The sequence below is a fragment of the Chlorocebus sabaeus genome, chromosome 17, assembly GCF_047675955.1.
Source record: "Chlorocebus sabaeus isolate Y175 chromosome 17, mChlSab1.0.hap1, whole genome shotgun sequence".
Taxonomy (NCBI): domain Eukaryota; kingdom Metazoa; phylum Chordata; class Mammalia; order Primates; family Cercopithecidae; genus Chlorocebus; species Chlorocebus sabaeus.
The window spans coordinates 32,775,309-32,789,086 of NC_132920.1; the positions used below are offsets into that span (position 1 = coordinate 32,775,309).

Genomic DNA, 13,778 nt, shown 5'->3' on the forward strand with positions numbered 1-13,778 from the left:
TTATTTTTTATTATTATTATACTTTAAGTTCTAGGGTACATGTGCATAACGTGCAGGTTTGTTACATATGTATACTTGTGCCATGTTGCTGTGCTGCACCCATCAACTCGTCAGCACCCATCAACTCGTCATTTACATCAGGTATAACTCCCAATGCAATCCCTTCCCCCTCCCCCCTCCCAATGATAGGCCCCGGTGTGTGATGTTCCCCTTCCTGAGTCCAAGTGATCTCATTGTTCAGTTCCCACCTATGAGTGAGAACATGCAGTGTTTGGGAAAACCATTTTTCTAAGTCAGTGCAATTCTCCTTATTCTACCTTCAACTTTTGACTTGATATTCTTAATTAAAAAAAAAAAATTCTTAGAGTAATTGAGCCAGTCAAATTTTAAATGTAATCAATGTCCCTCAATTTCCTTTAAACATACTCAAGAAGCACCAAAACACAGAACATAAGGATTACTCAACGCAAAAAAAAAACTGTATAAAATCTCATACAGTTACTATAGACAGCACCATCTGACATTATAACCCCTTTTTATTGCCCTGGCCAAAACCATCTAGATCTTTTGAGAGCTTGAGAAGAACTTACCCAACTGGATTTATGGTAAGTAGAAACGGCAAAGCTATTGCTTGGCTACCACCAGCAGAGATCGCTAGGTAGGTGGGGTCAACTTAACATTTGGAGAATTCCATACGCACTATGGAAGCAAAATTTTAGAAAAACAGCTAACCCGAGCAAGATGACCGAATAGGAACAGCTCCAGTCTCTCCAACTCCCAGCGCGAGCGACACAGAAGACCGGTGATTTCTGCATTTTCAACTGAGGTACTGGGTTCATCTCACTAGGGAGTGCCGGACAATCAGTGCTGGTCAGCTGCTGCAGCCCGACCAGCGAGAGTTGAAGCAGGGCGAGGCATTGCCTCACCTGGGAAGCGCAAGGGGGAAGGGAATCCCTTTTCCTAGCCAGGGGAACTGAGACACACAACACCTGGAAAATTGGGTAACTCCCACCCCAATTCTGCGCTTTAAGCAAACAGACACACCAGGAGATTATATCCCACACCTGGCCAGGAGGGTCCCACGCCCATGGAGCCTCCCTCATTGCTAGCACAGCAGTCTGCGATCTACCGGCAAGGCAGCAGCAAGGCTGGGGGAGGGGCGCCCGCCATTGCTGAGGCTTAAGTAGGTAAACAAAGCCGCTGGGAAGCTCTAACTGGGTGGAGCTCACAGCAGCTCAAGGAAACCTGCCTGTCTCTGTAGACTCCACCTCTGGGGGCAGGGCACAACTAAACAACAACTAAAGCAGCAGAAACCTCTGCAGACGCAAACGACTCTGTCTGACAGCTTTGAAGAGAGCAGTGGATCTCCCAACACGGAGGTTGAAATCTGAGAAGGGACAGACTGCCTGCTCAAGTGGGTCCCTGACCCCTGAGTAGCCTAACTGGGAGACATCCCCCACTAGGGGCAGTCTGACACCTCACACCTCACAGGGTGGAGTACACCCCTGAGAGGAAGCCTCCAAAGCAAGAATCAGACAGGTATACTTGCTGTTCAGCAATATTCTATCTTCTGCAGCCTCTGCTGCTGACACCCAGGCAAACAGGGTCTGGAGTGGACCACAAGCAATCTCCAACAGACCTACAGCTGAGGGTCCTGACTGTTAGAAGGAAAACTACCAAACAGGAAGGACACCTACACCAAAACCCCATCAGTACGTCACCATCATCAAAGACCAGAGGCAGATAAAACCACAAAGATGGGGAAAAAGCAGGGCAGAAAAGCTGGAAATTCAAAAAATAAGAGCACATCTCCCCCAGCAAAGAAGCGCAGCTCATCGCCAGCAACGGATCAAAGCTGGACGGAGAATGACTTTGACGAGATGAGAGAAGAAGGCTTCAGTCCATCAAACTTCTCAGAGCTAAAGGAGGAATTACGTACCCAGCGCAAAGAAACTAAAAATCTTGAAAAAAAAGTGGAAGAATTGATGGCTAGAGTAATTAATGCAGAGAAGGTCATAAACGAAATGAAAGAGATGAAAACCATGACATGAGAAATACGTGACAAATGCACAAGCTTCAGTAACCGACTCGATCAACTGGAAGAAAGAGTATCAGCGATTGAAGATCAAATGAACGAAATGAAGCGAGAAGAGAAATCAAAAGAAAAAAGAAGAAAAAGAAATGAACAAAGCCTGCAAGAAGTATGGGATTATGTAAAAAGACCAAATCTATGTCTGATTGGGGTGCCTGAAAGTGAGGGGAAAAATGGAACCAAGTTGGAAAACACTCTTCAGGATATCATCCAGGAGAACTTCCCCAACCTAGTAGGGCAGGCCAACATTCAAATCCAGGAAATACAGAGAACGCCACAAAGATACTCCTCGAGAAGAGCAACTCCAAGACACACAATTGCCAGATTCACCAAAGTTGAAATGAAGGAAAAAATCTTAAGGGCAACCAGAGAGAAAGGTCGGGTTACCCACAAAGGGAAGCCCATCAGACTAACAGCAGATCTCTCGGCAGCAACTCTACAAGCCAAAAGAGAGTGGGGGCAAATATTCAACATTCTTAAAGAAAAGAATTTTAAACCCAGAATTTCATATCCAGCCAAACTAAGTTTCATAAGTGAAGGAGAAAGAAAATCCTTTACAGATAAGCAAATGCTTAGAGATTTTGTCACCACTTGGCCTGCCTTATAAGAGACCCTGAAGGAAGCACTAAACATGGAAAGGAACAACAGGTACCAGCCATTGCAAAAACATGCCAAAATGTAAAGACCATCGAGGCTAGGAAGAAACTGCATCAACTAACGAGCAAAATAACCAGTTAATATCATAATGGCAGGATCAAGTTCACACATAACAATATTAACCTTAAATGTAAATGGACTAAATGCTCCAATTAAAAGACACAGACTGGCAAACTGGATAAAGAGTCAAGACCCATCAATCTGCTGTATTCAGGAGACCCATCTCACATACAGAGACATACATAGGCTCAAAATAAAGGGATGAAGGAAGATTTACCAAGCAAATGGAGAAAAAAAAAAGCAGGGGTTGCAATGCTAGTCTCTGATAAAACAGACTTTAAACCATCAAAGATCAAAAGAGACAAAGAAGGCCATTATATAATGGTAAAGGGATCAATTCAACAGGAAGAGCTAACTATCCTAAATATATATGCACCCAATACAGGAGCACCCAGATTCATAAAGCAAGTCCTTAGAGACTTACAAAGAGACTTAGACTCCCATACAATAATAATGGGAGACTTCAACACTCCACTGTCAACATTAGACAGATCAACGAGACAGAAAGTTAACAAGGATATCCAGGAATTGAACTCATCTCTGCAGCAAGCAGACCTAATAGACATCTATAGAACTCTCCACCCCAAATCAACAGAATATACATTCTTCTCAGCACCACATCGCACTTATTCCAAAATTGACCACATAATTGGAAGTAAAGCACTCCTCAGCAAATGTACAAGAACAGAAATTATAACAAACTGTCTCTCAGACCACAGTGCAATCAAACTAGAACTCAGGACTAAGAAACTCAATCAAAACCGCTCAACTACATGGAAACTGAACAACCTGCTCCTGAATGACTACTGGGTACATCACGAAATGAAGGCAGAAATAAAGATGTTCTTTGAAACCAACGAGAACAAAGATACAACATACCAGAATCTCTGGGACACATTTAAAGCAGTGTATAGAGGGAAATTTATAGCACTAAATGCCCACAAGAGAAAGCAGGAAAGATCTAAAATTGACACTCTAACGTCACAATTAAAAGAACTAGAGAAGCAAGAGCAAACACATTCAAAAACTAGCAGAAGGCAAGAAGTAAGTAAGATCAGAGCAGAACTGAAGGAGATAGAGACACAAAAAACCCTCCAAAACATCAATGAATCCAGGAGTTGGTTTTTTGAAAAGATCAACAAAATTGACAGACCACTAGCAAGACTAATAAAGAAGAAAGAGAGAAGAATCAAATAGACGCAATAAAAAATGATAAAGGGGATATCACCACCGACCCCACAGAAATACAAACTACCATCAGAGAATACTATAAACACCTCTACGCAAATACACTAGAAAATCTAGAAGAAATGGAAAATTTCCTGGACACTTACACTCTCCCAAGACTAAACCAGGAAGAAGTTGAATCCCTGAATAGACCAATAGTAGGCTCTGAAATTGAGGCAATAATTAATAGCCTACCAACCAAAAAAAGTCCAGGATCAGACGGATTCACAGCCGAATTCTACCAGAGGTACAAGGAGGAGCTGGTACCATTCCTTCTGAAACTATTCCAATCAATAGAAAAAGAGGGAATCCTCCCTAACTCATTTGATGAGGCCAACATCATCCTGATACCAAAGCCTGACAGAGACACAACAAAAAAAGAGAATTTTAGACCAATATCCCTGATGAACATCAATGCAAAAATCCTCAATAAAATACTGGCAAACCGGATTCAGCAGCACATCAAAAAGCTTATCCACCATGATCAAGTGGGCTTCATCCCTGGGATGCAAGGCTGGTTCAACATTCGCAAATCAATAAACATAATCCAGCATATAAACAGAACCAAAGACAAGAACCACATGATTATCTCAATAGATGCAGAAAAGGTTTTTGACAAAATTCAACAACCCTTCATGCTAAAAACGCTCAATAAATTCGGTATTGATGGAACGTATCTCAAAATAATAAGAGCTATTTATGACAAACCCACAGCCAATATCATACTGAATGGGCAAAAACTGGAAAAATTCCCTTTGAAAACTGGCACAAGACAGGGATGCCCTCTCTCACCACTCCTATTCAACATAGTGTTGGAAGTTCTGGCTAGGGCAATCAGGCAAGAGAAAGAAATCAAGGGGATTCAGTTAGGAAAAGAAGAACTCAAATTGTCCCTCTTTGCAGATGACATGATTGTATATTTAGAAAACCCCATTGTCTCAGCCCAAAATCTCCTTAAGCTGATAAGCAACTTCAGCAAAGTCTCAGGATACAAAATTAATGTGCAAAAATCACAAGCATTCTTATACACCAGTAACAGACAAACAGAGAGCCAAATCATGAATGAACTTCTATTCACAATTGCTTCAAAGAGAATAAAATACCTAGGAATCCAACTTACAAGGGATGTAAAGGACCTCTTCAAGGAGAACTACAAACCACTGCTCAGTGAAATAAAAGAGGACACAAACAAATGGAAGAACATACCATGTTCATGGATAGGAAGAATCAATATCGTGAAAATGGCCATACTGCCCAAAGTTATTTATAGATTCAATGCCATCCCCATCAAGCTACCAATGAGTTTCTTCAAAGAATTGGAAAAAACTGCTTTAAAGTTCATATGGAACCAATAAAGAGCCCGCATCTCCAAGACAATCCTAAGTCAAAAGAACAAAGCTGGAGGCATCACGCTACCTGACTTCAAACTATATTACAAGGCTACAGTAACCAAAACAACATGGTACTGGTACCAAAACAGAGATATAGACCAATGGAATAGAACAGAGTCCTCAGAAATAATACCACACATCTACAGCCATCTGATCTTTGACAAACCTGAGAGAAACAAGAAATGGGGAAAGGATTCCCTATTTAATAAATGGTGCTGGGAAAATTGGCTAGCCATAAGTAGAAAGCTGAAACTGGATCCTTTCCTTACTCCTTATTCAAAAACTAATTCAAGATGGATTAGAGACTTAAATGTTAGACCTAATACCATAAAAACCCTAGAGGAAAACCTAGGTAGTACCATTCAGGACATAGGCATGGGCAAAGACTTCATGTCTAAAACACCAAAAGCAATGGCAGCAAAAGCCGAAATTGACAAATGGGATCTCATTAAACTAAAGAGCTTCTGCACAGCAAAAGAAACTACCATCAGAGTGAACAGGCAACCTACAGAATGGGAGAAAATTTTTGTAATCTACTCATCTGACAAAGGGCTAATATCCAGAACCTACAAAGAAGTCAAACAAATTTACAAGAAAAAAACAAACAACCCCATCAAAAAGTGGGCAAAGGATATGAACAGACATTTCTCAAAAGAAGACATGCATACAGCCAACAGACACATGAAAAAATGTTCATCATCACTGGCCATCAGAGAAATGCAAATCAAAACCACAATGAGATACCATCTCACACCAGTTAGAATGGCAATCATTAAAAAGTCAGGAAACAACAGGTGCTGGAGAGGATGTGGAGAAATAGGAACACTTTTACACTGTTGGTGGCATTGTAAACTAGTTCAACCATTATGGAAAACAGTATGGCAATTCCTCAAGGATCTAGAACTAGATGTACCATATGACCCAGCCATCCCATTACTGGGGATATACCCAAAGGATTATAAATCATGCTGCTATAAAGACACATGCACACGTATGTTTATTGCGGCACTATTCACAATAGCAAAGACTTAGAATCAACCCAAATGTCCATCAGTGACAGACTGGATTAAGAAAATGTGGCATATATACACCATGGAATACTATGCAGCCATAAAAAAGGATGAGTTTGTGTCCTTTGTAGGGACATGGATGCAGCTTGAAACCACCATTCTTAGCAAACTATCACAAGAACAGAAAACCAAACACCGCATGTTCTCACTCATAGGTGGGAACTGAACAATGAGATCACTTGGACTTGGGAAGAGGAACATCACACACCGGGACCTATCATGGGGAGGGGGGAGGGGGGAGAGATGGCACTGGGAGTTATACCTGGTGTAAATGACGAGTTGATGGGTGCTGACGAGTTGATGGGTGCAGCAGAGCAAGATGGCACAAGTATACATATGTAACAAACCCGCACGTTATGCACATGTACCCTAGAACTTAAAGTATAATAATAATAATAATAATAATAAAAAGAAAAACAGCTAACCCACATACAGAAGCCAGAGAAAGGGGAGGCGATGGGAATTGCCAGGGAGGAAAATCAACTCAGGGAAAAATTCCTGGAGGTTGTAACCCAGAAAATCCTGAAGGATGCCATATAATTGATGACTTCATCTATCCATGAGGCTGCTCAGAAATGCCCACCCCGGCCAGGCACTGTGGCTCATGCCTGTAATCCGAGCACTTTGGGAGGCCGAGATGGGCAGATCACGAGGTCAGGAGTTCAAGGCCAGCCTGGCCAACATAGTGAAACCCCGTCTCTACTAAAAATACAAATACAGGTGGCATGCACCTGTAGTCCCAGCTACTTGGGTGGGTGAGACAGGAGAATCGCTTGAACCTGGGAGGCAGACGTTGCAGTGAGCCGAGACCATGCCATTGTACCTCAGCCTGGGTGACAGAGAGAGACTATGTCTTGAAAAAAAAAGAAAAAGAAAAGAAATGCCCACTCCTCTTGCCACTGGCAGACATGCACACACCAGAGAAGATTCCAATTTAGTGTCTTCCCTCTATTCATAAAACATTTCCTCAAGTTTACTCTGAGTGGAGACTGCATCACAACCAGGGGATTGCCCTGTCTCCTTCCAGGGCTCTTAATACAAACTCTTCAACTAGTAACGGAGGTGTCACCATAGGGGATTTTTCTAATTGGTCAAAACCTGATTTGGCAGGGTTTGGTTTGGGTGTCTTCAGATTTCCTTGTCTTGAGGTCCTCACAATTACTCTACAGCTCAGAATAGCAACTGCTGAGGCTGCCTTGGGAAGAGGATGATCCTAAACAAAGCTCTGATGCTGGGGGCCCTCGCCCTGACCACCATGATGAGCCCCTGTGGAGGTGAAGACATAGTGGGTGAGTGCATGAGTAAGGGATGTTCTCTGGAGCAGTAGGACAGGAAATTGAAGGAAAAGAGAGAAAGCAATTTGCAGAGAAATGGTAGAGATTTCCTAAGGCCCTTTCAGTATTAAGAGATTTAAAAATTATAGCTGTTCCTCCTTCAGGAAACCAGAACCCCAGCCTACTCTTTTTGTTATCTATACTGTTGTGTTCACTAAGGACGCTATTCTGTTTATATTATATTCAGTGGCTACAGCCTGGAGGTCTCCATGTCATTCCATTAGGATTGCCTCAAAAATTAGTGAGGTTTTCATCAGTGGATAATTTTTTATTATTAAAAATTTATGAAGTGTCATTCTCAAATTTCCCTGAACAACTTTTGAAGCTTTTCATATGTCTTCTGTAGTAGATCTTAGGGCCGTTCCATCAATTATATACTCTACAGATATTAAGAAAGTTGCCCGTTTCTTTCTCTCAGACTTACTCACATTTCCACATGGGAACTGGCACAGCAGGGAGTGGGTAAAGGAGTCCAGCAGGCTGAATGCCTTCAACAGGCATTTTACCACATGGTCCTCACTTACTCTCAGCTGCCTCATATGTGTCACCTCACAAATAATCAAATAAAATGGGCATGTAGCTAAACTTTGTAAATAGTGAAAACATGAACGTCATAATTTTTTACATATTTCTATTACAGGTATAGTTTCACATTTCTTTTCTTTAGCAAAATAAGGAATCATTTTACTTTAAAATTGAGAAGTAGAAAAAATTGGTAAATTAAATCATTTTATTCTCAAATTATCAACCCAAATTACCTGTTCTTCACCTCATCTAATGAAGTCCTATAAAAAGAAAAGTGGGTCACACATGGTGGCTCATGCCTGTAATCCCAGGCAACATAGCAAGACCTCATCTCTACAAAAAATAAAAATAAAAATTAGCCAGGAGTGGTGGTGCATGCCTGTAGTGCCAGGTGCTCAGAAGGCTGCAGTGGGAGGACCACTTGAGTCCAGGAGGCAAAAGCAGCAGTGAGCCATGATGGCGCCACTATGCTCCAGCCAGGGCAACAGAGACCCTGTCACAAAAAGAAAGAGGGAAGAAAGAGTGGGAGGAAGGAGAGAAGGAAGGAAGGGGAAGGAGGGAAGGGAAGGAAAGAAGGAAGGAAGGAAGGAAGGAAGGAAGGAAGGAAGGAAGGAAGGAAGGAAGGGAGGGAGGGAGGGAGGGAGGGAAGGGAAGGGAAGGGAAGGGAAGGGAAGGGAAGGAAAGGGAGGAAGGAAGGAAAAAAGACAGAAATAAAAAGGAACGAAGGAAGGAAGCACATATTAATTATTTGTTCTCTTAGTCCCCTCTGTCTTTGTTGTCCATCTCTTTCCACCTCTGTTCATGCATTCCTTTCTCCCTCTTCCCTTTCAAGATCCATCTCTGGCTCCCTACTCCTTTATGGAGATGGACAGTGGGTTTGTAAAACAAAAGTTGAAAAGTCAGATAGTTAAAAGGGGAAGTGAACTGGAAGGTACTCTAAACTTTTATAACCTTATTAACCGTGGCTGCTCCCATTCTGATTTTGTTTGGCAGTAGAAGTTTCACCTGCCTTCCAGGACACTTGGTGTCTTTGTTCCAAATTTCCTTTCTTCAACCTCACACCAGAGTGCCCTGGTCAGGCTCGGCTCATCCATTAGGCACAATGTGGGCAGGGCAGGGTAGCCTCCATACTGTAAAGCCACATGAGAATGTTTTAACTCCTTTTAAAATTAGAAAAAAAAATGAAATATTAGAGCCTAAGAAAATGTTTTAACTTTTAATTCAGCCTAGACTATATTGTTTTTATACCAATTCAGTCATAAAATATAATTTTCCATATTTTTATGGAGGAAGGGGCCCACACAAGCAAGAGTGCTCAGGACTCACATGTCAGAACACAGCCCTGGTCATGACCAATCCTGGCCTTTGTATGGTTCTGCTACTTGTGTGCCTGTCCGTCTTCTCCAAAATCTATGTGGTCCTCCAACATAGCAACTGCCATTCAATACACACGTTTGAGCACACAGTGAGCTAAGTTTTAAGGGTTCAAAGATGAAAAGTCATGCTGCCTCCCCTGCAGAGGGTACGCAGACAGTGATGGAAACAGTATGGGGTGCAGGAAAGCAGAAGGCCGTTGCTGAGCGGGGCAGTGGACCCAGCAGAGGCTGAAACAATGCAAGTGACTTGGTTCTAGGTGGGCCAGCAGGGTGACGTCCTCTAGCAAAATTTGGCACCCAAGACAAGTACCAGAAGAAAAGAAGACTGCACATATTCCACACATATTCATGTTTGAACAAGGAGTCAAGGTTTATGGCAAGGATAAGGAGGCTTTGTTGGTGGCCTGTTAAGACCAACCAGGGCAAGTCATGCTGGATAGGGAAGCAGGTGAGCTGGAAGAAGAACAGACAAACTTGGACAGGAGATACTGAGATGGAGGGACTGGAGGTCATAACGTGGTCAAAAACATGTTGATGAGAGGACTCAGCTACAAAGTTGTTAACTTAAGCAGAAACCTCAAGGATGGATTTTAGGATTTCTCCAGGAAGTTCTAAAAGATAATTTCATTTCAGGGAGAAAAACAACAGACCACTGCAAAGACCAGGGAACATGAAAGGGTAATGTAGTTTGGTTTGCTTGGCGGATACTTGTGAAGGACTTTGGACTGTAAGACTGTGGATATCCTCCCCACAGAACTTACTACAGTACAGAACTTACTACAGTGTCTGTTCCCTTACCTACCTGACTCTCCCACTATTCAGTTTATTCCTTAATGGTAGACCATGCCTGATTGCTGTTTTATACATCCCCTGCTGTGTCTGACACTTGTGGATGCTCAGAAAGTGGGGAAGGAAGGATACGATGGTAAAACGTTTACACATGTCTTGACAAGAATGTCCAGTTCGGCTCATTTGGCTGGCAATGTACTGCATGGCTACGATTCTGCTCTGGCATCCTCAGACAAGCACATTGCCCGTTAGAGGAAAAAGGGTGAATATAAGTGTTGAGTCAGAACGCTGTAGACATTTAGTAACCTTCTTCACAGGAAAAAAAAAAAAAAAAAGAAAAGAAAAGAAAAGAAAAGAAAGGTGGGAGGAATGACAGAAATCCAAAAACTAGGAGAGCTTCCACTTTTCATTTCAGAAGAAATTAGTTGCTGTCCTCTAAGGACCATTACTATTAACAAAACAGAGACCTTAGAAGGAGGCATTGTTTATTTATTATATATATTTTGTAATGTTATTACTGATCTTGTTATACTTTTTCTTATACCCTACAATTGTTAGCAGAAATTATTTTAAATTAATAAGATCCTGCATGCTTTTCCTTTTTTTTTTTTTTTTTTTAAGAAAGATGGAAGAATTAAGTGAAAGATAAATCTCAGGAAGCAGAGGGAAGTAAATCTATTCTCCGACTAAGAAAGCTAAATACTATGATAACTCATTCATTCCTTCTTTTGTTCATTTACATTATTTAATCATAAGTCCATGACATGCCAGGCACTCAAAATAATAAAAATTGGACATGCGATATTCTGCTCTTGTGTAGTGCACACTACAGTGGGAAAGAAAGTGCACTTTTAACTGGACAACTACCAACACCAAGAGGGGTGGAAGCAGGGGCTGGAAATGTCCACAGACTGTGCCAAAGATGGAGCCCATAATATCTGAAAGTCAGTTTCTTTCATCATTTTGTGTATTAAGGTTCTTTCTTCCCCTGTTCTCTGCCTTCCTGCTTGTCATCTTCACTCATCAGCTGACCACGTTGCCTCTTGTGGTGTAAACTTGTACCAGTCTTACGGTTTCTCTGGCCAGTACACCCATGAATTCGATGGAGACGAGGAGTTCTACGTGGACCTGGAGAGGAAGGAGACGGCCTGGAGATGGCCTGAGTTAAGCAAATTTGGAGGTTTTGACCCACAGGGTGCACTGAGAAACTTGGCTGTGTCAAAACACAACTTGAACATCATGACTAAACGCTACAACTCCACCGCTGCTACCAATGGTATGTGTCCACCATTCTGCCTCTCTTTACTCAGTCTATCCCTTCATACCGCGTTTCATTATTTTCTTTCCAAGAGGTCCCCAGATCTTCTTATGGCAATTGCTGAAATTTTATCATCTCCCGTCTCTAAAATCACATATTCCCATGTAATACAAGGGTCTTTCCATTATGCATTCATTAAATCCTTCTAGGAGAGGTCTCATCAACCTCCTACTTTATTAAACATGCCCACAGAGAGAAGGGCACGGTAATAAAGCAGAGGCAATGTGTCATTGCTCCCAAGCAGAAGGTAAATAAGGCCTCTTTGACTATCAGGTGGTGAAATGCTGGTAGGAGGGCTCTTCCAGGATGTAATGCAGAAGCTCAGGGCAGAGCTACTCACACTTCACATCAGTGCTGTTTCCTCACCACAGAGGTTCCCGAGGTCACAGTGTTTTCCAAGTCTCCCGTGACACTGGGTCAGCCCAACACCCTCATCTGTCTTGTGGACAACATCTTTCCTCCTGTGGTGAACATCACATGGTTGAGCAATGGGCACTCAGTCACAGAAGGTGTTTCTGAGACCAGCTTCCTCTCCAAGAGTGATCATTCCTTCTTCAAGATCAGTTACCTCACCTTCCTCCCTTCTGCTGATGAGATTTATGACTGCAGGGTGGAGCACTGGGGCCTGGACGAGCCTCTTCTGAAACACTGGGGTAAGGATGAGTTCCACCATTTTTTGATGCTTTCTTGTCTGTCAAGTTCAGAACTTCCTGCCTTTTACTCCTATATCCCAAAACTTGTTTTCCATACTTCATGGGTTTCTTTTCTCTCTCTCTGTTTCTTTTTTTTTTTTTTTTTTTTTTTGAAAGAATAAAGCAAAAAAGCAGAGATTTATTGAAAATGAAAGTACACTCTACAGGATGGGAGCAGGCCCGCCACTTCAGTTTTCTAATGATAGACTTCACGCTCCTCCCTAAGCCGGGGGCCTTGAGTATTTGCAGAGCCAACCCTCCACCCATCCCATCCCAACACATGCACATGAGCACACTGCACATTCTCACCTCAATAACTTCACTTCCACAGAGCCGGAGATTCCAGCGCCCATGTCAGAGCTCACAGAGACTGTGGTCTGCGCCCTGGGGTTGTCTGTGGGCCTCGTGGGCATTGTGGTGGGCACTGTCTTCATCATTCAAGGCCTGCGTTCAGTTGGTGCTTCCAGACACCAAGGGCCCTTGTGAATCCCACCCTGAAAAGGAAGGTAAGATTGAGATTGGTTAGAGCTGAAGCCTCACTATGAGAGGAAGGAAAGTGGGAGGGTGTTGTGGACATGAATGTAGTAGAAAGTTTTAGAGGAATTGGGAAGTGGCATGATGACCACAAAGGAGCCCCCTCGGACCCATCGATCTCATGTCTTTCCTGTTGCAGGTGCATCACCATCTACAGGAGCAGAAGAGTGGACTTGCTACATGACTTAGGACTATTCTCTGGCCCGATTTATCATATCCCTTTTCTCCTCTAAATGTTTCTGCTCTCACCTTTTCTCTGGGACTTAAGCTGCTGTATCCCCTCAGAGCTCACAAATACCTTTACATTCTTTCCCTGACCTCCTGATTTTTTTTTCTTTTCTCAAACATTACCCACTAAGACGTGCCTGGAGTAAGCCACCCAGCTACCTAATTCCTCAGTAACCTCTATCTAAAATCTCCATGGAAATAATAAATTCCTTTTATGAGATCTAGGTCAAATTTTTCCATCTTTCATCCAGGGCTGACTGAAACTATGGCTAAGAATTGGGGGACTCCTACCTTTCAATCCTGTTTAATCTCATTCCCCAGATCATTTTTCATGTCCAGTAACACAGAAGCCACCAAGTACAGTATAGCCTGATAATGTTGATTTCTTAGTTGACATTAGTATTTCTTGCTTCCTTGTGTTCTCACCCTTGGCACTGCCACCCACCCCTCAATTCAGGCAACAGTGAAGTTAATGGATACCATCT

The 13,778-nt window shown here is 42.5% G+C and overlaps 1 protein-coding gene across 1 annotated transcript; it reads left to right on the plus strand.

Annotated features, from left to right (window-relative positions):
- The first annotated feature begins 7,651 nt into the window (after positions 1 to 7,651).
- On the plus strand, positions 7,652 to 13,513 carry MHC-DQA1 (major histocompatibility complex, class II, DQ alpha 1). Its single transcript, XM_007972996.3, has 5 exons — positions 7,652 to 7,786; positions 11,549 to 11,797; positions 12,211 to 12,492; positions 12,863 to 13,037; positions 13,205 to 13,513. Exons 1-4 carry the CDS (start codon positions 7,705 to 7,707, stop codon positions 13,015 to 13,017), a joined length of 768 nt encoding a protein of 255 aa, XP_007971187.3. The 5' UTR covers positions 7,652 to 7,704; the 3' UTR covers positions 13,018 to 13,037; positions 13,205 to 13,513.
- Positions 13,514 to 13,778: the final 265 nt, after the last annotated feature.

Coding starts and splice junctions, on each gene's coding strand:
- MHC-DQA1 (XM_007972996.3), top strand. CDS start 7,705: ATGATCCTAAACAAAGCTCTGATGCTGGGGGCCCTCGCCCTGACCACC. Junction 7,787..11,548: donor TGGAGGTGAAGACATAGTGG/GTGAGTGCATGA, acceptor TTCACTCATCAG/CTGACCACGTTGCCTCTTGT. Junction 11,798..12,210: donor CTCCACCGCTGCTACCAATG/GTATGTGTCCAC, acceptor TCCTCACCACAG/AGGTTCCCGAGGTCACAGTG.